Source organism: Lepisosteus platostomus, chromosome 11, assembly GCF_059453375.1.
Source record: "Lepisosteus platostomus isolate fLepPlt1 chromosome 11, fLepPlt1.hap1, whole genome shotgun sequence".
NCBI classification, from domain to species: Eukaryota; Metazoa; Chordata; class Actinopteri; order Semionotiformes; family Lepisosteidae; genus Lepisosteus; species Lepisosteus platostomus.
In genome coordinates, this window is record NC_142621.1 from 4815321 (window position 1) to 4828497 (window position 13177).

At 48.1% G+C, this 13177-nt stretch overlaps 1 protein-coding gene across 1 annotated transcript in view; it reads right to left on the bottom strand.

Annotated features, from left to right (window-relative positions):
* zswim5 (zinc finger, SWIM-type containing 5) overlaps nt 1-13177 on the bottom strand; it is a 64481-nt gene that overhangs the window by 9923 nt on the left and 41381 nt on the right. The window contains exons 2-8 of the mRNA XM_088598049.1: nt 7369-7725; nt 5988-6136; nt 5544-5694; nt 4553-4732; nt 2997-3173; nt 2166-2312; nt 352-489 (exon numbers count right to left, since the gene is read on the bottom strand). Of these exons, the coding sequence (XP_088454175.1) occupies nt 352-489; nt 2166-2312; nt 2997-3173; nt 4553-4732; nt 5544-5694; nt 5988-6136; nt 7369-7725 (1299 nt within the window). The remainder of the gene's footprint in view (nt 1-351; nt 490-2165; nt 2313-2996; nt 3174-4552; nt 4733-5543; nt 5695-5987; nt 6137-7368; nt 7726-13177) is intronic.

The following is a 13177-nucleotide window of genomic DNA, read 5'->3' on the forward strand; positions in this document are numbered from 1 at the left end:
CAGTGGAAGTACTCAACACAAATATCCGATCACTGACCACATGATTTATCTGAAAAACATGAAGTCCTCCCTTCCTAAGGTCTGTGGACAAACCTTAAACCTTTTCTTGCAATGCAAAACCACTTAAGATTCACCTCAAAGCTGGACGCAGAACTGAAGCTCTTTAGACTTGTTTGTGGTGGAAGCTGTGTGGAAGGTGTGACTGACTGAGCAACAGCTGAGGAGTTCATCGAATCGGATAAGCCAGAGAACGTTTAGGGAACAAGAACGTGCACTGTGTTAGACAGGGAAGGTTAGGAGAGAAGAGCTCAGGGAAATGGAGGAGTTTCAGTTGTTGTCCAGTGTCTCTACCTCCTGTATCCATGGAAGTGTCATCCTCCAGGCGGCAAGCTTCAGTCAGAGTGCCGAACAGGCAGCCAATGGGGTCCAGAGGGTGCCCCACCCAGCCCTCAAGATTGGTGGTCGTCGTCACGCCTCTCTGCAGCAGCTCTGTAACGGAAGGCAGGCCTGTCAACCGAGGCAGCCAAACATGGGGAAACCTGTCTGACTACACAGAGGAGCAGGGTTACTCTGCTCAGAGGTGAAGCATTATCGAAAATCAATCACTTAGATTTTGAAATGACAGCCCTTTCTGCCTATTCATTATACTAGTTTGCATGATTCATAACGATGTCTGCCGTGACCATTCGGCCCTAGACTCACCTTGATGCTTATGGCTGGCAAAACCAAAATGCTGCAACGCATAGCCCCCTGGATAATTTTAGTCAAAGATAAAGAAATTAACAGAGCCACCCAGACATTGTGTCTTGTTAATGTCATTATATGGCAATATAGCATTACAAGCACTCATGCTCAAGGGCTATTTTTGAAAGGTTAAACAGAGACCCAAGGTGCAAGGTGGAGAGAGAATTGCTTTTGCTGATGTCACGCAAACTGGTCCCCAGACAGTCTACACAGCTCATTATAAGTCTCTGACCTTTTTGATTTTTCTTGTGTTCACTAGTACTTAAATCTGCATTCACATTCTTTAACCAAGATATTCTAGTATTACTGCAGGACACCTGTATCAGAAACGGAAGGCTTAACATCAAGATTTCACATACTTCTATTCTATAGGTGTTTTAAAATAACTGATTATCCATTAGTGTGGTATTGCAGCTGCATATCCAGAATAAGCAGCCCCCTCTGACTTGCTTTCCCGAGAATCCCTTACTCTGCCAGGGCACACAAATGATGATTCAGCTGAAATGTGTGAGGTCTCCTGGCAGCTTTCAAATCAAGATGCATGAATAAATCAAAATACATGTCGTCTTGCAAGACGTTTTCATCCGTCATGCATATTTCATTTTTTCCCCAAAATGGTATGTCAGGGCACCTAATAAACCACCTCAGCCTCTCGAAATCATAGAGACAGTAGTGATGCATGGTGTGAATTAACTGTGCTGTTACAAGGTAAGGGCAACATAGCAGGATGGTCAAGACCCTGACAGCACTGTTCTTGTTTTCCATTAAAACCAAGGGGTTGTTACAGTGCTGAAAAAGCAGCTCAATCCCTAATAAAAAAAAAATCAATCTCTCCAAATGGTATGAAAGCACTAGTGTGAAAAACACTAGGGTGAAAAACTGGAATAAATCCTTATAGATCATAAGCAAGTGGGCAGATGGACGGTAGCCTTTTCTTCCTCTTGAGCAACTTGCACTCTCGTTTTCAGGGGTTAAAAAAAAGTCTTCCTTCTGCAGCCTGCAAGCTTTTGGGGACGAACAAAAACTGGCCGATTCTGGAATGAAGTCGATAACTTGCACGAGCAGAACAAGTGAAACATGTGATCCTCACGCCACTTGTACAATCCATCCACAAAGCGGCGGATGCCTAAATCTCGATTGCGATTAAGCATCCCTCTTGTGGCAGGTAAGGCTGTTCCAGCGCTGATGTATTGCATCCATCCGTTTTCTCCAAGTATGGCCACACATTTTCTGCGCCCCCTCTTCGCCGCATTACAACGGCACGTTCCCAGCCACCAACGGGCCTTAATTGTGTCCCCTGCCTCACCTTCATCCTCCTCAGTTCAATCCGTGCAAGTTTCCGAAGGTAAATTCCCATGCTCTAATGTTCCCTGCGAAACCCAGGAACCCACGGGCACGGGGAGCCGGAAACGCGCCGTTACCTTTCTTCTGGTGCTTGTAGATGTCCAGCTGGCGCTGCTGCTGCAGGCGCAGCGTGTTGATGATGGCGACGGCCAGGCGCAGCGCCTCCCGGGGGTAGCCGTGCGAGCGCAGGGCGTCCACCCGCGCGCAGGCCGTGGGCACGTGGTCTGGGATGACACGGAGAAACAGAGACTCTCAGAGAAGCGCCCTTCTCTCCCTACTGAACATTCCCCACCAGCAACCCTTCGCTTGCACATCGAGATCCGCTGGCTCGTGTTTAGGATGAAAATGACCCCCCCCACCCCCCTATTTTTCATGTCAAAGGGTGTTTAAATAGTTGTGATCAATATTACCCGTTCATAGATATTGCAGAGCAAAAGCCATGCTGTTTTGTACATAACAGGAAATAATTTGCCTACGTGGCTGAAATCTTTGCCGCATCGATTATTCTGATGTAAACTTTCCAAACAATAACGGGACAAACGATCACTGGAGTCGGCTACTTCTGAATCAGCCTTTACTGGGACAGCTTAGTTACCTCAAAAGGCTCTGCACAGAAATAGAGTTAAGAGGGCTTACATTAATACTCAGTAGCTTACGGGTGCTGAAGTAAAGCGAATTGTTCTCTAATGCAGAGGCACACAGACCAGATTATTTGCTTTTACTCCCTGCGCAGATAAGCGACTCCGCTCCTCGCAATCAGATTCGCTGTACTGGAGGGAACATGCAAGGTTCAGGGCCGCTCCCTCTTTCCAAGGAAAGAAACCGAACAAGGGCAGGATTGGACAATAACCACCAGGTGACTAAGACTCGGAAACCTGCCGAGAACGTGCCAGCGCCCGCTCCCTTACCGAGCCACAGCGGGAGCCCCTGGGAGTTGAAGAGCAGGCTCTCTCCCTCTCGCTGGTAGGCCGGGGACATGTAGAAGTCGCTGCTGATTATCCTCTGGAGGTGGCTGTCCTGCCAGTGCAGGTCGCAGGCCTCCATCGCTCGGGTGAACACCGTCCTCCTCGGCCTGGCCAGGGAATCTGGAGCCCGGGGAGAGCAGGAGAGGTCAACGCGCGAGCCCCTCTGGGTGGCCGAGGCACGGGCGGGCCGGCCGGCTGGGGTGCGGATGAGAACAGAGCCCCGCGCGCGCGCGCGTTTCCCCCCCCCGCAGAAACGGTTCAGGAGCGTCCTCGCAGCACAAACGAGCCTCGCCCCTCTCCTCTTCAGAGCGTCAGCTGCCGAGCCCGTCGTCAGCTCGGAGGGTCTCCCGCGATGCAGCTGACATGAGCGCGGGGGAACCCTCACGCGCTGCTAATTGCCCCCAGAAGAGAGAGCCTTCTAAGCCGTGCTGCACCCCCTCAGCCCAGCACAACTCCACCCCCCTCTCCCATCTTCCCAGGCAGCCCGGTGTATACACTGCAGGCCAATTAAGAGTGCAGCAGATGGAGTGACTGCGATACATCCACCAAAGTTTCAATTAGAGGCAATTCCAGGAGAATTAGGTTTAAGCTGCTGTTTCCAAGATTCCATTTTGCTACGCTAACAAAGCGCTTACAACCTATTAAAAGTTATTTTAGTTTTAAAAAAAATTATATATTGAGACAGCGACAAGGGAATATCCAAGCTACCTGCAGCATATTGGAGACTGTGGCCTGCATACATAATTAGATGTTTTTCTCTTTGCCTGTTAATGAAGATTACAGTGGCTGTACGGGACTCGGAATGACCCGAGATATACAGTGGCTCAGAGCAGAGTTCGATTACTCAGTGAACCCACTGACTTCACGAACAATTAAACTCACATGGACTTGTGGAGTCCTGAATATTACAGGCAGTTTTAGATCAAAGGTAAAGAAGCATATTGGTGAGTGCAAAGGTCTTATTAACGATACGGAAATCAAACCCGTGAGGGAAGTAAGAAGCCTAAGCATTACATTTGACCCTGTTGTTGTCATGTGAAGCTCATTTTATGAACACCACAAGGGCATTTCTTTTCTCTGGTGTAACACTGCAGGCACTTAAGGCAGGGCTTGGGCCTAGTTGACGCAGAAACAGTTCCATGTCTTACTTAGAATACTGTAAGGCACTGCCCTCTATCTGCTAGGGCCCTGCACAAGAAGTTGAATGCTGCAGACACTGGAGCCTAGGGACTGAACGGTCAAGCTCCAGGCTAATCTGGAGGCCCTATTGAGTACAGTCCAGCTCTTAAACCAAGCGTGTTTTCACTCCGCCAGCGACCAAGCTCCACACAAGGGGAGCAGTCTCGCAAGCAGCCTCTTGTCTGTGGAACTCGCTGCCCATCCCGTCCCCATCAGACGCTGAAACGGTGGACATGCTTAAAATCCCGTTAAAGACCTCTCTTCTCATGGCAGCCTGTAGGGTTGGGAACTCAAGGCTCAAGATGGGGCGGTCGGCTTACCCTGGCTGAGGTTGGAGCTCTGCGGCAGGGCGTTGGTGATGTTGGGGAGCTCGCTGCCGTAGTTGCCGTCCTCCAGGGGGCACACGTCCATGTCGCCCCACTTCTTCAGCTGCCGGAGCCAGCAGGCCTTCTCCTCGCTCTTGCAGTGGGGGTTCAGGACAATGCACACCCACAATGCACCTGGAAAAACCGGCAAGAGGCCCCCGCGGGCATGGTGAGAACAAGGCTGAGCCCCCACCCCCAACCAGCACTCCCCTACTGAAACGTTCACGGGTGACGCCCCCTGGGGGCGGAAAGCTTCTGCAGGGCAACTGAGTGCGGACAACCTCCACACACACACACTCACTGGGGGCCAGCCGACGGCCAAACCACAGACTCGCCAGTGAAATGTCAAGCAGAAAATAAGGCCATGATAAAAAAAAACTGAACCGTATTGAACTGGGCACTGTATTTTTTTTTTGGTATATCTGAATCGTGGTGTGAAACCAACAGACCTTCGCCAAATGCATTAGTCATATTTTTTCTCTCCTGGTAACAGATGGCCGGGGCTGTGTGAAGTCTTTGTTTCTATTTTCAACTGCACTTCAAATCGGCAACAACACCCGACTTCCTACTTGTGCCCTAGATCCATTACAGCTCTTCGGAGTCCATTACGAGTTCATTACATTCAGGCCCTGCTATTGTTTTGGCTATCGTGCAGTCCAACACAATTCCCGGAAAGACCTTTAAATGCACACATGCAGTTTCAGAATGGCGCTTTTCATTTATTCATTTTAAAATGTTAAATCAATATCGTTGAGGTTAAAAGTGAATTGATCTGGCTTTCTGTGAAATCAGAATCAAGATGAGTGCTTGACCTTGCATATCCGCTCCTGAGCACCGAAATGACTATACTCCTCGAGTGCAGCTACTCTCAGGGAGGTGCAGCTCAGGGGTAGGCTGTGCTTCTGCACAGCAGGGCGTGATCTCGGCGAAAGAGAGCAGATCTTACCTAACTCATCCCACAGCTGCCTGCATTTATCAGTCATGCCTGTTCCCTGTTGTCTCCATAGAGACAGACGTGGGTCTGCCATGAACTGCTCCGTTATTAAGGTCAACATCCGGGCACCGTTTGAATCCCTCATCCTTAACATCTCTCGCACCTGCCAAACCAGGGGAACACGGTCAGCCTGGCATCCCGAGTTGACGCCGGAAAAAAACAAAACAAAATCAAACTTCCTTTGTCTGCGAAAACATCATTTCTAGCAGTCGTGGTCGTATGCAAAGCAATCAAGCGAAGACAAAGCAGGTTTCCGTTTGGCACACGCAGAGACAAAAAATGCTACCATCAATTAGAGCTTAGACTTTCTAAAACAAAAAGAGGCGGAACACAATTTGCAGTGTCCCAGTCGGCAAACTGGCTTGCAGGACGATGGCACCGGTACAGCGCACCCACCTTGGCGAACATGGAGTTGAGCTGCTTCCCTGTGCCGTAGTAGCCTCCCTGGGAGAGGAACTGCTTCACCTGCTCGCGCACCTGTTCCTCGTCCAGGTGCCAGCAGTTCTCGTCGTCGATGCTGGCCCCTGCCGTAGGGTCAGGGGCCCCTGCAGAGAGAGCGGGCCGGTGAGCCGCGGAGCTGGGGGGGCCCTTCCGAACGCACGACGGGTACCGCGAAAACACGCGCGCGAGAGAGAGAGAGAGAGAGAGAGGCCGCGGCGCCTTGGGCCAGCTTTAGACAAGGAAGGGAGCAGCACAGAGGCGCAGCCATAAAGAGGTCACAGGAGGTTTGTGGGACACAAGAGTGGAGGAAGTTTGTTTTTTTGCCGCCATCGCCAATCTACTACATTAGGAAAGAAAGAAGCGGTTAGGAACAGGTAGAGGTTTACCCCATGCTGGAAAGAAGAGAAGAAAAGAGACGCAACGTTTCGGCGGTGGAGCCTTCTTCGGCTGTTTGTTTCGACTGATACTGCGATATTAACCTGTTTTCCTTGTTGACGCCAACAAAACAAATGCATTTGGGAAAAAAAACAGCATTTAAGAAAATCGGGAGCAGGTAACCTCGGGTCTTCTTATTATTAACAGGGCTACTTCCTTCCAATAGACCAGTTCCTGAAAATATCCATAATTGACACAGGTGTCGAAGATCACTTGGAGAATTAAGGATTTGCTGGAACAAAGACTCGCGTTGGAAAGGAAGAAAATAAGGCTACTAAAAACCTTGCACAGATTTTTTTTGCAAAGCCGAATTTATATCCTCATTAAGCCCTGACACTCTACAAAACTTTAGATGCCCATGTTGCCAATGTGTCTGCCAGTTTTCAGAGAGGATTTGATGAATAAGGTCCAGGAAACGCACCATGAAAGATATCCCCTTCCCCCTTAAAAAACAAAGCTCTTCAAACACAAACAGAGCTATCTATAGCACTGGATTCAGACTTGAATTTCCTTTTTCAAGGGAGTACAAGTAAATATTTACAAATAATCCAGATCACTGGAAGCAGACAATTTATAATTCACTTTTTCAACCTCCTCCAAAGACTTGGGGAGGTGGGGGTGAGGGGGCAAAGCTTGCTCACAAGAAGCCTGGAGGAAGTTTGCAATGTCAGTTATGCTCTTCCACTCTTTCCCCCTGACCTTCAGAAATGCAAAGCAAGAGCACACTTCAGCCTCTCTGGCAGCTGCAGAAACGGTTTCTGAAGGCTCCTCTCTGCTGCAGAAATTGAATCATGGCTTTGTAGGGGAGTGCTCGCCCCCCTGTAGCTAATCCTGCAGGAAAGCGGGCTGGAAATAAACAAAACAAGAGGAGAAACAAACGTTTGTTGTTGTTTTTTTTTACCGTGGACTTGATTGATTTCCGAGTTGGACGACAGAATCTCGTCGGCCAGTTTCTGTGCAGTAGGAAGAACCTCTGTGTGGTGTGCCGTGATCAGATACTGTACAAATTTTTGCAGCTGGTCCCTGTTCATTTGGAAAAGGGTCTCTGAGATGGGAAGACGCAGTTTGACCGAGTCTGGCTTTCGGATCCGGTACAGGGAGAGCGCCACCACATGGGCGCAGTAGAAAATGTCCTTGTTCCCGCAGCCACAGGTGACCGAAGTGATCTTGCAGCGGTCGAAGCTGATGGCTACTTTGTAGGTGGTTTCGGGCTCTGACTGGGAAGCTGGCTCCGTCACTGTTCCGCTCAGATGAAAACCTGGAATGACGGGGGGAAAGGTACATGAGCACTCAAACACAGGACGCCGTGGATTTGTCTAGCAGGGTGCATGGGACACTTGTGAGGGCTGGAGTTATTAGGTCTGCTTTAAAATTAGTCACAGGCTGATTTGCCAAATTTCACGTTTGCCTTGTTCAACACATCAGCCAGATGTGCATTTGCAAGTGGTAGGTGGCTGGGGTCGCTGAAAAATGTAACCCCATGACGTGTCAAAAATATTTAACATACCATAAAGCCTCACACAGGGACATCACGCGGATATATCAAAGTGAGGGAGTGGTGAGGAGACTAGCAAGGCAGGAGGGTACAGTAAACAACTGCATTACTCCAAGATCTGTTACTTAACATCCCCCATCTCTTCAAATGTCACACACCAGTGGGGTCTCTTATCCCCTACTGGCTGCGCTGAGCACTGAGCTCCCAGCGGAGCCATCAGCTAACAACAGCGCCATGTGAATTATCACTGACCCAGTCTCCTGAGGCACACTATCTCTAAACCTTTTACTGCTTCACCCACATGCCTTGCTAAAAAGATTAGACTACACCACAGCTGCTCCCTTTTATCATTAAATAATTTTTCGCAATTTACAATCGGTGGAGGGAGATAACGGGCTTTCGGTATCCCAAGTAACGATCAGAGTCTCTGTGGTTTCCCCCTGCATCCCAACGCCACCACAGAGAAGATTTCGGTCATGAGCCGAGACCAGAAAAGCTCTATCGAGACGGCAGATTATTATTTTGAGAGGAAACAATAGAGTTTTGATTTCATTGCCTGCAAAGTCAAAAATATATAGGCCTACAGACATAGAGCTCTATGCCTTCTGCTAAGCACCCTTAAAGCTATTTCAAACAATTTAAACCATACTGCTTTTAAGCCACCATGCATTACTTACTGCACTGCCATCGGTGGTACGAATATGATGCGCATTTGTGCAGAGATGTACAGATTTACTGAAACCTAAATGAAGGGCTTGCAATGCACTACAATAGAACAAAAAGTAATAATGGAGATGGTTATACCTTCACAGAAATCCAAAACATGGCCAAAAGTGTTTTAACATCGTAGAGCACAAATACCCAAAGATTCTCTTACCACTTTGGCTGATGTTAAGGTGCAAGAAACTACTGGTGAGGGAAAGGAAAGGGCTTCTAATGAAAAAAAAAGCACACCAACGTAACTGCAGTCAGTAATCTTTCAGGACTCTGGCATTCAGAACTTCTCATTTGGATTGTGCCATGATCCTCGATGCAGGTTTTCACGATAAATCAACAAACCCTGTTTACCATTCATGAACACTGGGCAAGACTGCCATTCCACACTGTGCCTTCTGAAGCATACAGCAACTAAGCCCCTTATTAACTATGACTTTTCCACACCAAGCCATTCGGAAAAAATTACAGTAAACGGCACCCTTTAAAAACACTTTCTAATTAAGGTAAAACCATCAATTTCGCACAAAACCCGAACCTTATGGTGAAGATAATTTAATGCACAATGTGTGACAAGCCACAAGAAACGGTAAAACTGAATCTTGCAGTATTTTCATGTTGACCTTAGAGAGCACTACAGAGTTAAGGTACAGCACAGAGGAAATGGCCAAGATCCATAAATCGTTCCAATGCAAAATTAACCACCAATAATGACCCTTTGAAGAAGTAAAACCTTATTTCGAGACTTACCAACGCGTGAGCTGTTGGTAATTCTAAAAACAAAAGGGGGAAAAAAAAAGCCTTTTTATGGCTATGCATCAGCAGTCGGGACATAATTAAGCAGGAATTTTCCAGCTAATTTCAGAAACATTTAAGACATTAAAGTATGACGAGGCATGAAAAAAAGCCACTCAGATTTGAGAACTGGACCGTGCAAAAGCAAGATGGAAATGGGAAGCATCTGCATCCAATCAAGTGCTTTGCTCCTCACTTTGTATTGTAAATATTTAATTGTGGGGGCCAGCAGGGAGGCTGGAAGTGCTGAATCTCTGCAGTGTGCCGTGTGACAAAGACAGCCTCCTGGCACTGGCTGGGGACTGCATGTACACAGTCCTCATCTCTGCGTTTCTTCACTTCACTGGGTACGGAGGAGACGAGAGACTGAGCGCCGAGATCTTACTCCAGTTTTCGTGGTTCCCAGCGTCCCCTGGTCGCGTGACTGGTCTCCGAGGAGGGAGAAACAGAGAAACCACGGCCCTTCCAGCACGGCGAAGGCCTCAAAAGGCAGACCGTCCTGTGCTCGGATCACAGGTCAGCCACAAACGTGCTCCGTGACCTTCAACACGTCGACTCGCTTCACATTGCCACGTTGTGACTCACGGCTAGGAGCAAGGTTTCTGGATATCCCAGACTGCGCATCAACACCCGAGTGAAGCGCTGGGGGTTAATGCCTTCAGAGGCCGTCATGGGCCACTGCCTTTAAATACCCGAAGCAGAGCAAGGGAGCCGTGCTCCTCTGATGGAGAGAGGTGTCCGGAGAGCTGTGGAAGGGCCACAGATTCACCCTGGCCCAAGATAATCCCCCAGAATGCATCCGCGGACCCCCTTTACAGCGGAGTAATCCACTGAAAAGGGTGAGATCTCTGTGGTTTCTGTCAACCGCCGAGCTAGCAGGGTAGATGAATATTGTACACCCTGTGGTTAATAATGTTTTTTTTTCCCCCATTCACAACATCCTCCCCCAAAATCACTGTACCTGTTACACCAACAGTGAACAAAATGCAATTACTACCTTTCACAGTTTACCGCGATTTGAGGAGGGTCAGAACAGCTACACAGCGCTGCTTAATAAGCATGTGCAAAGCCCGCTGTACCCTTGCCAAATCCCACAAAAGGCTTTTCCAGACGAGTTCTATCGAGAGCCTTTTTAAAGGAATCCGACCTCCAATTTACTGCCAAAGCCTTTCAGGCAGAGCCAAAACCGCAGGCCTATCTGATGAAGGCAGTTTAGAGTGATGTCTGTTTTCATTTTGATAAAAAGAGAGAAAGGAAAGGGGGTACCCTTATGTGGGGCAAAATTAGTCTCCAGACAATAGAGTTCAAAGTTAAGTCTGGACTCTGTAAAAAAGGGTGTACAGCTTTATTTAGCGCTGCTCACAAGAAGATATTAAAATGTTTTTAAGGCAAATATCCCATTACTTTCTAGTGGGAATGTCAGTTTATATAAAACATATGATCTGTATATAGATTAATACAAGTGTAGCAGAGAGAAAAGGATCGTTACCAAAACCGACATTTCCATGCCCATGTAAAATTATTCAGAAATGCTAAATTCATTCTTAACGCAGAGGTCTCGGCATAGCATAGGATGTAAGAAAATCCAATAACATTTGTATATTGCCTCAATTTGCATTACTACTATATCTGCTGCGTTCTACATCACCGCTAGAGCAGAGAGAGCTATCACAGACCCCCGGTCCACTGTCCAGGCTGAGGGTATTTCATTCACGAGGCTAAACTCATCTCTCCCACACCGAAACACTCGAGGGGGAAGTGAGAGCAGCAGCTTGAGAGGCGCAATGATTCTGACGGGGTGGAGTCACCCCACCAGTCTCTCTCCGCCCGGCAGGTGGGGGCAGCCCGTGCCTCGTGCGCCGGGGTAAAACGTGGTCCCACCTCCCCCCTTAGCCCGCAGAACCGCCCGCTGGCGAAACGCTGCCCCTGCCCTGTGGAAAGTCAAGGGGTTTAAACAGCTGTGTGAAAGGCCAGGGAGGCTGAACTGCGTCGGCGCCTGCATTTCACCGAGTAAGCACAGAGCGGATGGAGCACTCGGTTTCTGTTCCCGGTTTAGCGCGGTGCAGCGGGGGAGAGGGGGCCGCTGGTCTTTGAACAATGCCGAGCCCCCCACGACAACCCTCCCGTCACGGAGGAAAGGATTAAACAGCCGCCTTTCTGTTTACTCACTCTGTTAGCCAAGGATTACGGCAGACAATGCGCGAGGGCCTGACTTTCAAGGTGATCAATACAGGCAAAGATTCTGAAAGGCACAATAAAGAGGGCATTTCTGACGAGGGACTGCGAATTTGCAAGCAAGATCTAGAAGAAAACTGCTACTATGCCTCTTCTTTGTGCTCACAAAGGCCTGCCAGCCTGCTCAGAGCTGCAATTATTGAATTATTACTGGTGGACTTAACTTTTATTTTTGAATTCCCCCTTTTAATACTACCGTATTAGTAAAAACCAGACAATAAAACTGTTCGAAATCACCCACTGGAACAGATGATGCATTTTAGGAGTTCCTGAAGCCTTTGGAGAATGTTTAACGCTGCTTGGAAACAGGCAAAGAACGACTGACAGTTCACCAGTTTTGAGAACGCACAAAGCCTTGTTATATAGCGCTGTACCTTTCTCCCAGCCATCAGTCCTGGGGTACACCTTAACACAGGTGTTCAGGCATGCAAGGCATGCTCAACCTATCTGAGACTTTGAACAACACCACACTCTCAACTGTTAGACAATGACATTTTTGGCAGAATTAACAGCTGACCAGGATCCACGCCTTTCATTACATGGCACGTAACAGAGGGCGAAAAATAAACTGGAAGACAGCTCCCTCCTGTTTCACACCTACTCACCTTTCTGAATAGCTCTCCCAAGCCTTTTTAATTTTAATCGTCTCGCCTGCTGATCTACTCTGCAGCCTGGAAGCAATTGAGCTCAACAAGCAATAAACAAAATGCCACCTTCCACACTTAGAAAGATACTTTCTGGGAAGAACAGAAGTATCCTGTAGAAAAGGCACAAGACTCCTTGGATGTGGTAGGAATAACTGGAACAGGAGCTGCCTTGCCCCGGAGGAGGTTTTAGTAGGCCCTTACGTACCTGCTTTGCCTAACGTCCTTATACTGCAATCAAAGCTGAAGAGTGAAATGGCCAGGGTGATTTTATACCGTATGGTACCAGAGAACATTTATTCTACCATCTCTAGTGAAAGACATTTTAATGGTATTAGTGCCATTCGAAACATCTGTCAGCTACTTAAGCAGCTACCTAATTTCCCATTGGCCCTTACCAATCATGGCCTCCTAATAATCCCCATCTTCAAATTGGCTTCATCACTCTGCTCTCCTCCCCACTGAGAGCTGGTGTGTGGTGAGCGTTCTGGTGCACTATGGCTGCTGTCGCATCATCCAGGTGGGGCTGCACACTGGTGGTGGTGGTGGAGGGGAGTCCCCATTACCTGTAAAGGGCTTTGAGTGGAGTGTCCATAAAGGCACTATATAAGTGTAAGCAATTATTATTACTAGTGCAAACGCAGGAAAAGGTAAACAGGAAACCCAAGGATCTGAAGCTCACATTGATTGTGCCAAGGGACAATAGTGCAATGGGGGCCGACCACAGTAACAGCAGGAGTTTCTCTTTTTGAAAGAGCAACTCAAAGAAACTATTTGTAAGTGAAACATGTGCAGATCACAAAATGCAAAGGGGGATAGTCATGGTC